General features: G+C 43.7%; 1 protein-coding gene across 1 annotated transcript in view; it reads right to left on the bottom strand.

The window, feature by feature from the left end:
• The window catches only part of RMP64 (ribonuclease MRP subunit p64), a 30,296-nt gene that overhangs the window by 9,697 nt on the left and 2,035 nt on the right, over window positions 1-18,564 (bottom strand). Inside the window, exons 2-7 of the mRNA XM_083168653.1 lie at window positions 17,830-17,984; window positions 13,871-13,947; window positions 13,143-13,274; window positions 10,711-10,788; window positions 8,011-8,360; window positions 5,847-5,908 (exon numbers count right to left, since the gene is read on the bottom strand). Coding sequence (XP_083024779.1) covers window positions 5,847-5,908; window positions 8,011-8,360; window positions 10,711-10,788; window positions 13,143-13,274; window positions 13,871-13,947; window positions 17,830-17,984 — 854 coding nt within the window. The remainder of the gene's footprint in view (window positions 1-5,846; window positions 5,909-8,010; window positions 8,361-10,710; window positions 10,789-13,142; window positions 13,275-13,870; window positions 13,948-17,829; window positions 17,985-18,564) is intronic.

Genomic DNA, 18,564 nt, shown 5'->3' with positions numbered 1-18,564 from the left:
TCAATTCCTGCGAATCTAACCTGATGGTGCAGATTAATAAAGTTCAAGCTGACATCTCCCTGCTAAGACAGGACGCACAAGTAATTAGGGAAAGAGTTACAGAGGTGGAGAACCGTGTTTCATCACTAGAGGACGCTATGGCCCCTCTCCAAAATCAAGTTAAATCTATGTCTGGCCAACTGTCAGATATGCGACTGAAAATATCGGATTTTGAGGGGAGACTTCGACGCAACAACATAAGATTCATTGGCTTCGAAGAAAGGGTTGAAGGAAGCAATCCTGAAAAATTTCTTGAGACTTGGCTAGTGCAGGAATTCGGGAGAGAGGTATTCTCCGCGCAATTTGTGATCGAAAGAGCTCACCGGGTGCCGTCCCGTCCTGCTCCCCCAGGGGGACCACCGCGCACAATAATAGCTAAAGTTCTCAACTTCAGAGATCGGGATTGTATCCTGCGATCAGCCAGGAACAAGGCAGACTTTGGCTACATGGGCAAGAAAATATCGGCCTTCCCGGACTTTCCCATTGATATCCAGCGGGAACGTGCAAAATTTAGGGATATTAAAGCAAGACTCAGACAGCTTGATTTAAAATATTCCATGCTTTATCCCTCGAAACTGAGAATCGAAGTCAATGGAACGACTAAATTTTTCTTTACTCCTGCCGACGCTGCGGGTTGGCTGGACGGCTCCTACCCTGGTGCGAGCCCTCTCGCCAACTAGCAGAGTCATATGATCATGTACTTTTTTCTTTTTCCTTTTTTTTTTTTTTTTTTTTCTCTTTCTCGCTGTCTTATTGCGTAGTAGCCTGTTGGTTATATGATGTATTTTGGATATTTTTGCTGATTTCTCTTGCGTGTGGGGGGGGGGGGGGGGGGATAGCGGGGAAGGTAATAAAAGAAAAAAATCCTTTGTCGATAAGAGAGGGGAGAGCCGGTTACGCCATGGGTGGCCATTAATTGATTAGCCCCCAGAGATACAAGCTTGGGGTAGATTATAGAAGGGGGGGAGTAGGGATCCAGGTACGCCAGGGGTGTTAGGTTGTACAGGGTGGGGGTGGGGGGTTGGGGTTTTTGTAATGTCTTTCCGTATGTGTTATGTGTGGTGTGTCAAGGCAGTTTATTTGGATGGAGGAAGGAGAGTTGGGAGGAAGCGTGGGAGGAAGCGTGGGAGGAGAGTCTCTATGGCCAAATTATGGGAAACATCGATAAGGTACCGTGGGGATGACTAAATTTCTAACATGGAACGTCAGAGGTCTCAACAACAAAGTGAAACGCTCACTGGTCCTAAATTATTGTAAATCCTTGGACGCTGACATTATCTGCCTCCAGGAGACTTATTTGTGTGGGGACAAATTGCTCTCGCTAAAACGCCCGTGGGTGGGTTCAGTCTTTCATGCCCCCTGCTCAACAGCGTCTAGAGGGGTCTCTATTCTAGTTAAGAAATCAGTGATCTTTGAAACTCGTACAGCTAAGATTGACCCTGGGGGTAGATACATCTTTTTAGACGCAAGTATCAACCATGTAGACGTGAGCCTGATGGTAGTATACATCCCTCCCCCTTTCTCTTACGATGTCATGAGGGCCGCAGTGGAGTTCGCCACTTCTTTCCCCACCAACCACCTGATTTGTCTGGGAGACTTTAATAACATAATATCACCCCAAATGGATAGATGGGGAAAATCCAATAAAGCTGTCAGTAAAGGGGGGAGTAGGTTCGCAGAATTCATCGAGGGGATAGGGTGGAGGGACCCATGGAGACTGCGGCACCCGGCAACCAGTCAATTCTCGTGCTACTCTGCCACCCATGGTGTATTCTCTAGGATTGATCTGATTTTTGTATCGGATACTTTATTAAATAGGATCACCCACATTGAATACAAGGCCCGCGGGATCTCGGACCATTCTCCTCTGGTCATGCAGCTCGATCTGGCGGAGCCAGCGGGGTTCAGGTATTGGAAGCTTCAGCCTTACTGGCTTAGTCAGTTCAATCAGGCAGAGATAGAGGCGGAAATTTTGTCTTTCTTTCAGCATAATGATGGTTCATCGTCCAGTATTAATGTCTGGGACGCCTTTAAGGCTTACCTGCGGGGGGTGTTTATTAAAAAAATTTCGTTTCTGAAGGGACTCCATCGCAAGAAGGCAGGCGATCTGGAGGCAAGAACACTGGATTTAGAAAGAGTTTATCAAGCTAGCAACTTAGAATCCGACAGGGTGGAATGGCAAAGGATACAGATAGCGTGGCTAGAATACCTACAGGAAGTTAATTATCGTAGGCTCAAAGTGGGTTCCCACCAATGGTACACTGGCTCTGATAAAGCGGGCAAATTTATGGCCTTTTTGCTTAGGATGGATAAGCCTTCCAACATTATAGCTAGCATTAGAACTGAACAAGGCCAAATCTCGTCATCAACCCCAGATATAGTGGAAGAATTTGTTAGTCACTTTGGAAAAGTCTATCAATCAGTCCAGAAATCCAGTGAGGAGGATTTGAGCCAATTTTTTATGGGTTTACATCTCCCTGTACTGACTCAGGACGCCCAAAGCCTCTTAGATGCCCCAATTACCAGCGAAGAAGTGGAGGGCGTAATTAACTCCCTCCCCTTGGGTAAGGCCCCCGGACTGGACGGCTTGCCAGGGGAGATGTTTCAAAAATTTGACAAAGCTCTGATTCCTCAATTGGTAGCTCTCTGTAACGCCATGATGATCGAGGAGGATCTTCCCCCATCTATGGCGGAATCATCTATAGTGTTCATTTTAAAAAAGGGTAAAGATCCCATGAGTGTGGACTCATATAGGCCCATCTCGCTCATGCCCACTGACGCGAAGATAATCGCCAAGGTTTTGGCTAATCGTTTAGGCACCGTGATCCAGGATATAATACATCCCGACCAATCTGGGTTTATGAGGGGAAAATCCACCACGATTAATGTTAGGAGGGTCTTCTCCTACATCCAACATATGAAGGCAAAGGGGTTGAACGCCGCGGTAGCCTCATTCGACGCGAACAAGGCGTTCGATTCCGTCGAATGGGGCTACCTATGGGGCGCCCTGAAGGCATTCGGGTTTGGGTCGGGCTTTGTCAGATGGCTGAGACTCATGTATAAGAATCCTAGGGCCAGAGTCTCAATTAATGGGTACACATCCCAGCCATTTCCCTTGTTTAGAGGGACTCGGCAGGGTTGTCCCCTTTCCCCATTGATTTTCGCCGTAGCGATAGAACCCCTGGCATGCCTGTTAAGAGCTAAGCTACATTGTGAGGATGTGGGAAGAGATTTGAAATTTAATCTTGTATCCCTCTATGCTGATGATCTCTTGGTTGGTACGGCTGACCCAAATAGAGATCTCCCAATTGTGATCGAGCAACTCGGTCATTTCGGTGAACTCTCTGGGCTCACCGTGAATTGGAGCAAATCACACTTGATGGTGGGGGGAGAGGATACCTTGGGTGGCTGTGAGCCCGGTGTACCATTGGTAAAGACCACAGGTTTTAAATATTTGGGGGTTAGGGTGTCGGTAGAAACAGAGGATTATCTAAAAGATAATATAACTCCAGCGATCCAGGAGGCAAGGGCCAAGTTTAAGTGCTGGGCCAAGCTCCCCTTAACGGTGCAGGGACGGGTGAACTTAATTAAAATGGTAATCCTGCCCAAAATACTGTATTTGCTCCAACATTCCCCAATATACATTAAGGATGAATACTTCAGAAGTCTGGATAGTGTGGTGTCCTCGTTTATCTGGGGCGGTAGGCGCCCGAGAGTTAAACTTGTCACCTTATGTAGAGATCGTGACAATGGGGGTATGGCTCTTCCAAGTTTCAGAAGGTATTACTTCGCTGCCCAGCTACTCCATCTGAGGACATGGGTGAAACCGGAAGAACAGCCCTGTGAACTGATTAGGCTCATAAGGTGTATAGATCCAAATGTTACCCCGATGCAGATCCTTTTAGCCGGGTCACTAAATAGATCCTACCCCCCCATAGTCTCTCAAGCCGTGAGAATTTGGAGAAGGGTATGCGTATTGGAGAACTCCTTGGGTCAGGATCCAGAATCATCGTTCCTTCTCTTACCCATAGCCCCGGAGATTACTAGACAGCAAGGGGGGAGGCTATGGTCACAATATGGAATTAGTTCTCTGGATCAGGTATTCCAGGGCAGTAATTTTAAATCTTTTGTTCAGCTCCAGGCAGAGTATGCCCTACCAAGGTCTATGTTCTTTAGATTCTTACAGCTGAGGAGTGCGATCTCCGAGCATGGAAGGGATAGGGAACAATGGCTTACAGAGACCTCTATTAAGGTTTTCTTGAAAAAACTTACTCTACGTAAAGGTGTCTCAAAACTATATAAATACCTAACGGCTATTGCCCCCGACGAAGGGCTAATTCAGCTCATGCACAAATGGGCAGTAGATATTCCCGAGATTAATGAGAGTAACTGGCAGGCGGCCCTAGCAGTCCCAAAAAAGGCAACAAATTCCATACGTGTACAACAAGTTCAGTTTAATATCATACATCGTACATATTTGACCCCAGTACGGTTAAGAAAGATGAGGGGATCTGGGGTGGATGCTTGTCCAAAATGCGGCGAAAATGGGGCAACATTTTGGCACTTAATGAGGACTTGTGGTAAAGTAGACCAATTCTGGAAAAGGGTCTGCCAGGTACTCTCCGGGCTGGGAGCGGCACAGGCCAATCTTACTGATATTAACTTGATAATGGGGCTATGGGAGGAGGGCGAAATGACTAGTGATTTGAGTCTTCTCCTCCTGCATCTCACCGCAATCGCCAAAGTAGTTATAGCCCGCTATTGGATGGCAAAAAATGGGCCGCCATTTAATGAATGGCTTAATCTGGTGAATACGACATTCGAACACGAGAAATTTCACTACGCCTCTACGGGGCGTAGCACAAAATTCCTTTCCATCTGGCACCCCTGGCATAGTTCTGTTTTCTATCAGTTCACAGGATAGACCCACGTAAATTGATCTTAGCGAGTCTCTTATAGTCTTAATCGCTTTATTTCTGGTTATGTATGTAAAGGTTTCATCGTTCTTCCTTATTTAGCAGCATTCGTCAACACACTACGTTTTGAATACCTCGATTGGACTCACGTAAATTAAATAAACGTGCACATACTGTGTGTCAATTGGGTTCCAAATGGGTCTCGGACCCTGCTCACGTCGCACTTTAAATAATAACACAACTTTTTCTTTTTTTTAGTATATCCTGGCCGATTAATAAGATATATAAAGCTTCATCGGAATTCCAGGCAAATTAGCACATTGCACTTTTTGCACTTACGCACTTTTTTTCGATTATACCCGTTATAATGGTGTACAAAAATTTTCTAGATGTCACGTGTACATTTTTTGTCCCTTTTCCCCACTCTGCTACCTTTTTTCACTATAACTCCTCAGTTTCTCCAATCACTAGCGTACTACTTTGCTTATAGTCAGAATTACTAATCATCGTCTCAGCAAGATTTATAGATGGGCCATTGAGTAATCTATTAACATCTTATCTCTCAGCGCTCAGTTCTCAAAAATATCAATAGTCGTTTGATACCAGGTGCCGCTCCCAGTATATGTACATGTCTTCTCGTATCTACTGTCGTGTATCTTTTGTAATTATCATCCCAGATCTCTCGCCTCTGTATAATGACTGCCGTGTATTGTATTTTGTATTGTCTTGTCTATTTTTTATAATTTATATGTCTGTTGCAAAATGAAAAATAAAGACTCAATTAAAAAAAAAAAAAAACATTGCTTTTTATTATTAAAAAAGCAGATGCAAACGGCTGATAATGTTTACTAGTAAAGAGTCCAAGTCAATTCATAAAAAGTTGCTACTTACTTTAAAATGGTGGGCTTTTACTGGCTGACGTAATGCTTTCACATCAAAAGCCTCAAGCTTGCCTGAGTGAGACAAACACAAAACAGATTGGTACAAAGCATTTTTACCCTCAGTGCACATAATACAACAGACACAAAGAACATTATTTTCGATGAAAGCTGTAGCAAGAATTTGTTCAGGTTTTAAAAAGATCCATTCTTAATGCTTGCATTTATACACAACCATTTATTACCAGAATATAGGTTATACAAATTGTATAAAAGGAGAATCATTTCGAAACAGTCTTTCCTAAATGTCTACTATTCTAAGATGAAGTTCCATTGTAGGACTACTATGATACACAGCACAATTACTCACACATTAAGGGGGATGTAAAAAGCCTTGGAGAGTGGTAACGTGGAAAGAGATAAAAGTACCAACCAATCAGTGTCTACCATGTTACAGGTGGTGTTTGAAAAATGAAAGCTATGATTGGTTGGTATTTTATCTCTCTCCACGTTCTCTCTATCCAAAGCTTAGTACATATGCTCCAAAATATTTCATTTGCAGTGTTATCAAGAAAGGATAACTCTTAATTGATATTTTGTGTTTCTCTTATTCATTTGGTATCTTTCATTCTTCTATACTCAATTTCACATTTATTTCAGGGAAGCCTTCTCCTCTTGCCTTGAGTCGTATACTTACTAAATTAGGTGGCATTCCCTCTATTAGATATAGCTGTAATATTTTAACACAAATATGTACTGTAAAGTAGTTGAAGTGCTTGTACAACCATTTGATACACTGAATCTTGATACAAGCAGTTTTCCATGAATCTTCACTATAATGCCCTATACACACTTGATGAGTCTCCACCAACACCGACAATGGCGGCAGCAACTTGGGATCACCAAGTGCATACACACTTGCTGATGCCGGGGATGTCAGGGAGGGGTGTGGATCAGTTGGTCACCAGCAAGTTGTTAGACAGTCATTAGTTTGACACCATTAGGTAGACGTGCATTTAGGTTGACATGTGTCTAGGTCCACATGGGTTAGGTCGATAGTCAAAAGGTCAACATGGGGTTTTTCACTGTTTTTTTTACCCGAATGTCGACACAGTCGGCATGGACACAGGTTAAAGTGCACTGCTGCGCTTGCCATGCTTAGGGCTCGGTGCCTCGCTACACTGGGCACACTATTTTATTCTCCCACCTCACCCTAGTTGATGGCAAGGCATGAAATACCACCTGTCGGCTCAAAAAAAAACTGTGAAAAACCCATGTCGACCTAATGACCCTGACGACCTTCCTGCATAGACACATGTCGACCTAATGACTGTCTAAGAACTTGCTGGTGACCCAATGACCGTATCCCTCAGGGAGCAATGGTGATGCTGCGGCTGCAGCATGACCGCCGTAACAAGGTCTCCCTTGTCTGGACGTGTTGGGAGGGGAGGGAGGGGTACGTTAATGACATGGAGTGTAAACACCAGTTGATATTGTGAACAATATCATCACCTAGTGTGTATGGGGCTTACGGCAAGTCTATATTTACCCAATATACGAATACAGACATATTTTCTGCCAGAATTTTTTTTAAAGTTCAATATGAGATGATCTCTGCACGTGATACGGTCATTAGGTCTACAGCAACTAGGTCGACATGCAGCAAGGTCAACATAGGTTAAGGTCGACATGGTTTAATGTCGACACAATGTCTAGGTCGACAATCAAAAGGTCGACATGGGGTTGTTCACTGTTTTTTGAGCCGACATGTGCCGACAGTCGGTATTTCATGCCCTACCATCCACTAGGGCGTGGTGAGAGAATAAAATAGTGTGCCCGAAGCATCGCGAGCGAAGCGAGGGGATGCGGTGCACGTCAAACTGTGTTCATGTCGAAAAAAACAGTGAAAAGTGAAAAACCCTATGTCAAACTTTTCACTGTCGACCTAGACCCACATCGACCTAGTTGTGGTCGACCCAACGATCCCAACCCGTCTGCACATTGTACTGTAAACTTAGTATAGTCCCTTGAAGCCAGGAAGACAGAGTAGAATCACACATTTTATACACTGCATTCTATTAATTGTATTAATAGTTTACAGTTGATACAGGAATATTGACATTATTTTTTCTACATGTTTATTATTTTTACCAAACACAATTTCTTTATTCTCTTACCTCTGATTAATGTCTTCATTTTTACTGGCTGTCCTAAATCTACACATGTTCCTTTGGTCTCTTTTAAAGCTACAGTCTCATTCATTTCCATGTCATTTTCATTAGTATTTAGTTTAGTAGTCTTGAATATTTTATTAAGCAATTGTGGTTCGCCTTTTTTGGAAAACATCTGAGGTAGTTTTTTTCTTCCCAAATCTGTAACTACGGGGCCAAGGTAATCTTCAATTTGGTCAGGAAATACAAAGTCTTTAAAGTATGGCATTTTCTGATACTCTGACACTTCTCTCTGCACTGATATCTGTGCGTTGTACAAGAAGATGAGATGTTTTAGAACTCCTCTGTACATAACCCTGTAGAAAAAGGTGTTGTATATCAATTATTCTATTAGGTTATATTTTCTTTCTATTCACATTTGTATACTTACTACTGTATTTACTATATACAACAGCCAACAATATTAAGACGTGCAGACTACATACAAACAACTGAATATTAAACAAAGTCCTAAAGAATATAACAGAAGAAACATGCTACATTTATTGTATGTTAGAATGCTCATAGTTTATAACTACAAACATATACAGTTTGTTTTGAAAGTCAACATGCAAAACTGATGAGGAATTAACGGGTGCCGGATGGGGTCCCGACAGTCGGGATCCCGACAGTCATTTACTGTCGGTTGGGATACCGACTGTTAAAACACAGACAGCCTAGTTCCCGACAGCCACCGGCTATTCTCCTTCGTGGGGGTCCACGACCCCCATAGAGGGAGAATAGACTAGGTGGCGAGTGTAGCGAGCCAACATGCCCGCAAGGGGTTTTGTTGCGCTCGCCATGCTGTCTGAGTCCGGCAAGTTGGGATCCCGATGTCGGAACCATATGCCACACCCGAATTACATACTCGGGTGTGTAAAAGGCAAAAAAGCTCTTCAAGGTGAATGAGACTAAGGGGGATATTCTCCCACGGCCATCTCCCGAGAACAGCTGGGAAGTGACAAGCTCCCGGCCGCAGCTCAAGGCCACGCCCCCATTGAATCAGACCTGCTGTTTCTCGGTCATGCAAATCAAGAATGGGACAGGGTCACGGCTGTCGGGCCAGCTCAACAGCCGTGGCCCAAGACTGAATACCCCCTATATATGCTTGTATACAATCGTTGGTGGATAGAACTGGTTATCCTTAATACAATAGGAATTTGTCTTTACTATATATAGTGACTAATCAGAAAAACTTTTGTTTTGGGGGGGGGGGTTCTTAAAACTCATTTCCTTTTGTGCATGAATGTTTTAATTGAAAAAATGCAATCTTACTTATGATATTAATACTGTGAAACATTGCTTTCGATGAGAAACTTTGATCAACCATGTTTACCGACATTGAAAACCCAAATTATAATTAGGCGTTTATATAATGTATTTCACTAATACTAGTTTTTTTACAGCTCATTACTCCTATTACATCTGAATATATGTAGACAGACTAAACATATTAAATAATAGTCTTAATAGGACTGAAGGGTATAAACTGAAATAAACAAAGATTAAACCATGGAGGTGTTTCTCTGTTTATTACGTCTAATGTGTGGTTTATCCTTAAAGATTGAGAACATTAAGGGGCCCATTTATCAAGTAAGATTTGCGGCTAAACCCCCGAAAACACCAGTTTTCGGGGGTTAACCGCAAATATTATGTATCCCTGAAATGTATTAAAGGGGACCGCAGCAGAAATCTCCGATCCCGGCTGCGATCCCCCCCTGCAGCGCCGCCGGCCGCATCCCCCATAGGTTTCTATGGGGGATGCGAAGCTGCCCGATGTATCAACATCGGGCAGCCCAACATCGCACCCCTGGGCTATCGCCATTCTGATATGGCGATAGCCCATTGTAGCCTATGGCTACACTTCGCACTGCCCGAGCAGGGCAGTGCGGTCAGAAAGGTCGGCGGGGGTCAGCGCATAACTGCCTCCGGGTCAGGGCTTCGCAATGCGATGCCCGGCGTTGTCATCACGCCAGGATCGCTATAGAATGATAAATGCGCCCCTTTGACCGCTATATACAGGTTGGATTGGGCCTATTTTTATCCAATGCCAACGGATCGGATGAAAACTGTCCAAATTGGATGTGTTTTGACAACTGATGCAATATGCGGCATCGTGTGCATCGGATCGGATCCAGAGATCATATGATCTCTGGATTCAGCCCTCTCCCGTCGGCAGGGGAACAGGAACGCTTATGAAAAGATCACATGTGATCCTGTTGCCCGGGAAGGTCTCGGGTGGACACCTTTAGTTGTGGCTTTCACCAGTACTATAGTATTGTTAGGGAGGAGATTGTGGACTCTTAGCTGATGCTAGGCTGATTGAATAGCTCTCTCATTTGTTTCACCCTCCCATTCTCCCTATATACAGTATCAAGCAACAAGAATGTGGAATAATGACTATATGGAATAATATGCTTTCGCATTTTTTTTTCCGTATTTTGCTTTTTTTTAAGAACTCATTTTGCTCTACCTGTAGTCACAGTATAATAAAAATCACAGTATTTGTTGAAAGAAAAATAAAATGGTTTAAACCTGCCAACGCTGTCACTAATACTCATTTTTATGTAAAACGTCCCAAAATATAGAAATCCTGCAGGAATATAGAATGGGTAAATTCATAAGAAACTTACAATAAATGAGTACTTTGTATCATGATGTACATACCATAATCGGCTAAGCAATCCCAACAGTGTAACATTTAGGACCATAAACTCCTGTAAATTCAGATGCTGCAAACATAAACTGTTAAGACGTTTAAGGGAAAATATCTGGATTTCAATGAAATTCAACCACTATTTTCTGTTCAACAGGTAGAAACATAAATGTACTTAAGCCTATATTCAGGGCCACATAAAAATCTTTGCTGCCGTTGGTAGGACATGCACATCTTCATAAATACATGTACTGCTATGCCCACTATCCTGTTTAATCAAGGACTGTAAGTGCTATTAACCCTTCCAGGTCCAGCATCTAATCAGGCTCAACAGCCCTAACGCTAGTAGCAAATACAATGGGGAGCCACTTTAAAATAAGAACATTAACATCATAATTCAATGTAGACCATTTGTAAATAAAAAAAATAATTAATTAAAACATTTAAACCACAGTGTTTGAATTGCAAAAAAAAAAAATTGTGGACTGCTAAAGGGTTAAGAATAACCTTCCAGTGTAGTACTTTTCTGGTTTTCCACAGCCTTTGGACACTCAAGAAATACTTTAGAAACACCAAGTGATCTTGCAGGAAGTGCAGAGAGCTCTTAGAAATGCAAAACTTTACCTATCCCAGGGATCCATTTTTGCTAGGGTGGCTCAAGTGCACTTAACATAGAACTTGATCCAACTAGGTCACCACCTCTGCCACACATAACTCGTCATGTCATATTTCAATAAACCTACTCTGACCTCCATGTTAAAGCCAACCATGTTATCATTTGTGATCTAAATTTGCTTCTATAAAAAAAAAAAAAAATATGATATTTTTATTCCCGTGACAACAGAACTTGCATTCTGAAACACCCTATCGAACTGCTGATCTGGTCCTTCAGTTGACCAAACGCATTGCCATTTCTGCTGCTTATGTTTTACTTTGCAATAATATCACCAGTTACACACATTAATTTATGTGATTATCCATGTATACAACATTTAACTTTAATTAACTACACCATGCTGGTGTCTGCACATTTTTTTGATGACCTTTTAATCAGTATACACCAGGAACAGAATACAGTAGTGCAATGATTATTCCTAGACAGGATTAACCAGAGGTCAAATGCAGCATTTTAAAGTTCCTGCATTATCCAAATTCTTAACAATATTCTATCTGCAATCATATTTTAACCTCTTCCATTAAAGCTATATGCAAAACCACCAAAATCTACGGTTCAGAAAAACATTTGATCATTTTGATGACTCATTAATACCCCTTTCAGACATATGCGAAAATCCCAGGTTTTTTCACATGAATGTGCCCAAACCCGGGACTAGCGTATGTCTGAAAGGGTATACCCGGGATTTCACTCCCGGATACTGAGCACCTGCAATTGACTGTATTTTACTACCGGGTAAAATACCCGGCTTATGTCTGACTGGTATTACCCGGGGTTTTCAGTCTTAAACATGTGATGTGGCTTTTTTTTTGCTGCCGAGGCGTCTTCTGATGAAGTCATCAGCTGCAGCCGAGGAAGATGCCTCAGGCACATGTGCGGAGGCACTTGCAGAGGCAGAGCTGCATGTTGCTTCTTTGCAGCAACAGAGTACAGAGTCCTGTGGGAAGTCAGGTAGCATGGCACATCATTGGAAGGAAGAGGAGGTCAGAGAGCTGTTACATGTGCATGGAGAAGAGGAGATCAAATCTCAAATCACAGGCACTGTGAAGGATGCCATAGTGCATGAGTCCTCAAACTGCGGCCCTCCAGATGTGGTGAAACTACAATTCCCAGCATGCCTTGCCACAGTTTTAACACTCCCTTATAGGAAAACTGTGGCAAGGCATGCTGGGATTTGTAGTTTCACCACATCTGGAGGGCCGCAGTTTGAGGACCCATGCCATAGTGTATGCAAATATTGCAAAAGGTCCTTGCCCATTTTAATGATGAAACACTGAATGCTTGAAAAGCCTGGCTTATGTGTGAAAGAGGTATACCCAGGTTTTTCCCGGATCTGAGGTGTAGTGTGAAAGGGGGTCTGTTACTAAAATCCCGGGAGTGACCTGGGTTGAAAATCCCGGGTAAACCTGGCCAAAATCCCGGGTAGTATGTCTAAGATTAAGCAGAAAAACCTATCCTGACATCCTATTAGGTTGTACCATCAGCACACATAAAATTGTTGCATGCAATGCAGTTTTGCTCTGACTGTTAGATCCTGCCGCAACTGTCCAACATTATGTAATGACTGCGGGAACTTGGTGCATAAAAATGTCAGTCATGTGTCGCCTGATAAAAGCCACCTTCCTTCAAAAGCCAGAACAGTAAACAGTCGTTACACGCAAGGTAAAAATAGTGCAATTTACATCATACTATGTCACACCTAGTTTGTGCCCCATTTTCCAAAGGTTTCCCTTTTGTGTACAACTACAAAGAACATAGAAAGGATACTGAAAGGCCTTGCAGCAGCAATCCATGAGACGGAGCAATAATTTGCAGGCACCCAGAATCTTCATAGATCCTAGTTCCATAATAGGCTGACTCGGCAGAGAGCAATTCTGTAGGTCGTCAAAATCAGTATTCCTAAACAAATAAAACATTCAAGGTTACGCTTCATGTCATATACAGCTCTAGACATAAAACATTTGCAAATAAACTAGTCCACGTGAATTTATAACCTCGTAAATGACTATTATATATACAGTAGAAACATTTATCAAAATCATTCCTATACAGAGGAATGAGACCACGTGTAAATGCATCGCAAGTAATGAGAAAGAGAGCAGATTATGAGGGACATTTACTAAGATGAGAGTTATATTCTAAATGGGGTGTTACTATGGGCAACCAATCCATCTACTACTTATTTATTTAGCACCTTCTCCAAGATAATAAATTGATTGGTTGCCCATAGCAACATCCCATGTAAAATAGAACTCACATCTTAGTAAATTTCCCCCTATATATGTAAGAAGGAGCCACTCAGTGTACAAGCAGAGACAAATAACGTGCTTTGTTGGGCAATACCCAACAAAGCATCATGACACTTATGGTTCCACAACATCTATAATAATAATAAAAGTGAGCAGATGGAAAAAAGGGTATGTTATATTTTAGCAGTATGTGTCATATACAGTAAAAAGCATTTCTGCAGAAAGAAAACTGAGCAAACCACATACTTTGGGCATAAATCGATAATCTCTTTTATGGAGGCTTCCAAGCCCATAGAGCGAATTCGTTTTATACACTGCTGTACCTGAAGAAAAAGAAATAGTAGAGGTAACATATCTAAACCAGGTTACCCTCACCCCAAAGAACAGTGACATGGGCCATTCTTTTTTAGGATACTGATACAAATAGAAGGAAAGAAAAAAAGTTTTTTAACAGGCACACCATTAGGAATGTCACCAGAAAACACAGGACACATGATTAAATAATAATTATTTTTATTATTATTATTATTTATATAGCGCACACGCATTCCGCAGCGCTTTACAGAAAATATTTAAACACTCACATCAGTCCCTGCCCCAGTGGAGCTTACAATCTATATTACCTACCACATGTACATGCACACACAATCATTCTAGGGTTAATTATTTTGGGAGGCCAATTAACTTATCTGTACATTTTTGGATTGTGGGAGGAAATCGGAGTACACAGAGGAAACCCACACAAGTACGGGAAGAATATACAAACTCCACACAGTTAGGGCCATGGTGGGGATCGAACCCATGACCTCAGTGCTGAGGCAGTAATGCTAACCATTACGCCGTCCATGCTGGCATAATGGTAAGAGTACTGGACAAAGAACAAGGCTAGCCACGCATTCTCCTATATCAGCAGTAATAATGGGCAACAAGTCAGCATTTTGTGGCACAAAAATAATCGGTACTTGTTTCCTATCTGGGCGCCCAGGTTTTCAACGTACGGCACCGTAATGAAATCGGATCGCATCGCATCGGAATCGGTACACGATGATGTACGATGGCATACGATGCTATCCGATCCGATTTCATTTTAAATCGGATCGCATCGCATGCGGTGACGCGATCAACCCCGATTTTTACATTGGAATCAATGTTAAATGGTCCCTGAGACCCGATTTTACATTGATTTCAATGTAATAACCCCGCAAACCCACGATTTGTATAGGAACCCCCCCCCCTGATGGTTTAAAATGCGCCTCCATTGTTAACGCCACCCCAGTATTGACGTCAACCCGAAGCGTGGCGAGCGCAGCGAGCCCCGCGAGGGGCGGCGGTACGCGTCCTCCGACTTTTTCATACCCCCACTATCCACGTCGGCGTGGAGTTGAGAATAGAATAGTGTGGCGAGCGCAGCGAGCCACCGAGCCCGAAGCGTGGGGAGCGCAGCGAGCCCCGCGAGGGGACGCGGATACCTGTGAAGCCCGCGAGGGGACACGGATACCTGTGAAGTATCCGCGTCCGCTCGCCACGCTTCGGGCTCGCCACACTATTCTATTCTCAACTCCGCGCCGACGTGGATAGTGGGGGTATGAAAAAGTCGGAGGACGCGTACCGCTGCGCTCGCCACGCTTCGGGTTGACGTCAATACTGGGGTGGCGTTAACAATGGAGGCGCATTTTAAACCATCAGGGGGGGGGTTCCTATATATCCTATGGGCCAACCATAAAAGCGGGTACGAAATCGGATCGCATCGCATCGTTCAATATCGTGTATGTGCATTTGTGGTATACGATGCGATACGATTTTTATACGGAGAATAGCATGGTGCACAATTAACGTAGCGGGCGCCCAGATAGGTAACAAGTACCGAAATAATCCAATAAGCCCATTACTGAAACAGATTTAATTGTTATTGGGCACATTTGTAAATGTGACAGGATATTAAGAATATGAGTGATGGGAACTCTGCTAGGCACATCTACCTAGTCATGTGTTATGCCCCATTTGCCCTCAATAGACTGATGATGGATATGTACACCTAATACAGGTTTGGACAAATTACTCAGAATCCCTCAAATCTAGGTAACTGCCTAAGAGAGGTCCCAAAAATGCATAAAAAAAAACCATGTACGCGTTTCCTAGCACGGCACCACCGATTTTAATTGTATGAAATCGGGTCGATCGCATCGCATGCAACCAAATCGCATCGCATGCGATCGACCCGACCGACCCGATTTTTACATGGGAACCAATGTTAAATGCCCCACAGACCCCATTTTTCAGTGTATTCCCCCCCATTGTTAATGCCACGCCACTATCAACGTGAACCCGAGGCGTGGCGCTGATCTTATATCCACGTCGGCGTGGAGCTGATCTTATATAGTGTGGCGAGCGTAGCGAGCCACCGAGCCAGAAGCGTGGCGAGCCCCGCGAGAGCACGCGCATTACTTCACACGTATTACACGTCTGCTCGCCACGCTTCGGGCTCGGTGGCTCGCCACACTATATAAAGTCAACTCCACACCAACGTGAATAGTGGGGGTATGAAAAGGTCGGAGGACGCGGGCTCGCTGCGCTCGCCACGCTTCGGCTTGACGTTGATCGTGGCATTGCGTTAACAATGGGGGAGCATTTCACATAATTAACCATCAGGGTGGGTTTACAATTAAAAATCGCAAGGGGTTTAGTTGCGCTCACCATGCTGTCTGGATCCCGACGTCGGGATAATGACTGTCGGGATCCCGACTGTCGGACCCCTATACCACACCCACAAAAAGTATGTGCTGCCTTCGGTTCGCATCGCACGCGATCCGATATAGTTCAAAACGCACTGGAAAAATCTCACAGTGTATGGGCACCTTAAAGGCCAGAGGAGGCCAAACCTGTCCTTAAGATCTAGTGTTCACTCTAGGAGTGACAGCGGGCAGGGCGCGGGGGGGGGGGCAGACCGGGCACGCCGACGTCACAGCTGGTGGCGTGCCCGGGCCGCCGACGTCATGAAGGGGGCGTGCCCGGGCCGCCGACGTCATGAAGGGGGCGTGCCCGGGCCGCCGACGTCATGAAGGTGGCGTGCCCGGGCTGACGACGTCATGAAGGGGGCGTGCCCGGGCCGCCAACGTCATGAAGGGGGCGTGCCCGGGCCGCCGACGTCATGAAGGGGGCATGCCCGGGCCGCTATTGTCATCAAAGGGGGCGTGCCCGGCCGCCACCGTCAAAGGGGGCGGACCTGGCCCGTCCGAAGCCACTGTGCTGCCGGGGAAGCGCAAGGCATCCGTGAGGCTGTTTTAGCAGGGCGCTGCGAGAGGGGCAGGGCGCATTTTGCCCTTTAAAAATCGGGCAGGGTGCAGCGCACCGCTAAAACAGCCTAGCGGGAACACTAAGATCTACCAACAGGTGATGTTTCTCAAGGTGCCCATACACGTTACAATTATTGTATACAATATTGAATATAATATCGCATCTCATCGCTTCTCGGTTTTGAGATGAGATGACATCTAGTATAAAAAGTATGTGCCGCACATAGTTTTTGTACTAGATCTCATCACAAAACCAAGATGCGATATTGTATACAATAATTGTAACGTATATGGGCACCTTTAGGCGACCTGTGGATCTATAGTAGGAATGAATGCAGCATGGTTGAAACGGTGACAGTTGGTAATGACTACAGCTGTGCACCAGCTAGGAGATTTGGAAAATGTGGTCACTGGAAGATCTCGAGGACTGATCTGGTCACCCTTGCCCTAGACCAGGCATTCCCAACCACGGTCCTCAAGGCACACAAACAGTGCAGGTTTTAGTGATATCCAGGCTTCAGCACAGATGGTTTAATCAGAATCCCTCAGATAATAATTAAGTCACCTGTGCTCAAGCCTGGATATCTACAAAACCTGCCTAACCTAGACCGATCAACCGGATACCACACTGGTGGGCTTCAGCTGGAAAACTAAAGTACTCAACATCTATATGAAGATAAAAGAACATACAATATATAGCAAACTATAAAACACAGTAGAGGCAACAAATATACAGAACACACATATCAAGTCAATAGGTGATCATTATGGAAGTCAATGGAGGTAAAGTAAGCAAGCTAATGAATACCCTGGCAAAACCTGTCTCACTGGGCTATGAGGTACAGCTTGCTTAACTGCCAGCTGTGGTAATATACAAAAAATATTTCTAAGCAATTATATTACAAAACATACCTGTTTTAATGCCAAATACGGTTTATGATAACTCAGGCGATGGTGGTAAACATACAGTATGGAATCCAGCGTTGCCACCTCAATGTTCAATGCAATGCTTTTCAAGGATGAGTTGACTTCAAAACATCTTTCAAGAAGCTTGTTCACACATTTTTCTGAAGAACATATAAATGTGCTGTAAGTTACAGAAATATACTGTATTGTATTTATTTTAAAATAAATCATCTTCTTGGTTCAAATACCTGAATATGACTTTCACTGATTACTCCAAAACAAATTTAATTTGAGGAATTTTTTGAAAACATTTACCTTGCACATTTTTGGATACATTTTTTGGTAATGAAAATTAATTGAACATGAATACAGGAGAACGATGGAAAGGTAAAGAAACTTATGTCACAATAATTCTATACAATTATACATATTCGATGAACCGCAAAGAGGGCGAGCGGCCACTGCAATGGAGTGGGGCATCCAAGGTCCATCATCTTAACAGTCTCCCAATATCGTCCCATACTTAATAAAGATTTCTGTGTGCAAAAATCAGTGAGTTCAGAACCATAAGTATGGCATATAGCATCACTTAGGGCCTTATTTTGGTTCATTCTTTCTGACAAAATCCTTCTTAGATGGACAAAACCATGTGCACTGCAGGGGGGCAGATGTAACATGTGCAGAGAGAATTAGATTTGGGTGAGTAATTTTGTTTCTGTGCAGGGAAAATACTGACTGCTT

The sequence above is a fragment of the Crinia signifera genome, chromosome 2 (assembly GCF_055691185.1).
Source record: "Crinia signifera chromosome 2, ASM5569118v1, whole genome shotgun sequence".
NCBI lineage: Eukaryota > Metazoa > Chordata > Amphibia > Anura > Myobatrachidae > Crinia > Crinia signifera.
This window is presented reverse-complemented; position numbering and strand designations above follow the sequence as displayed.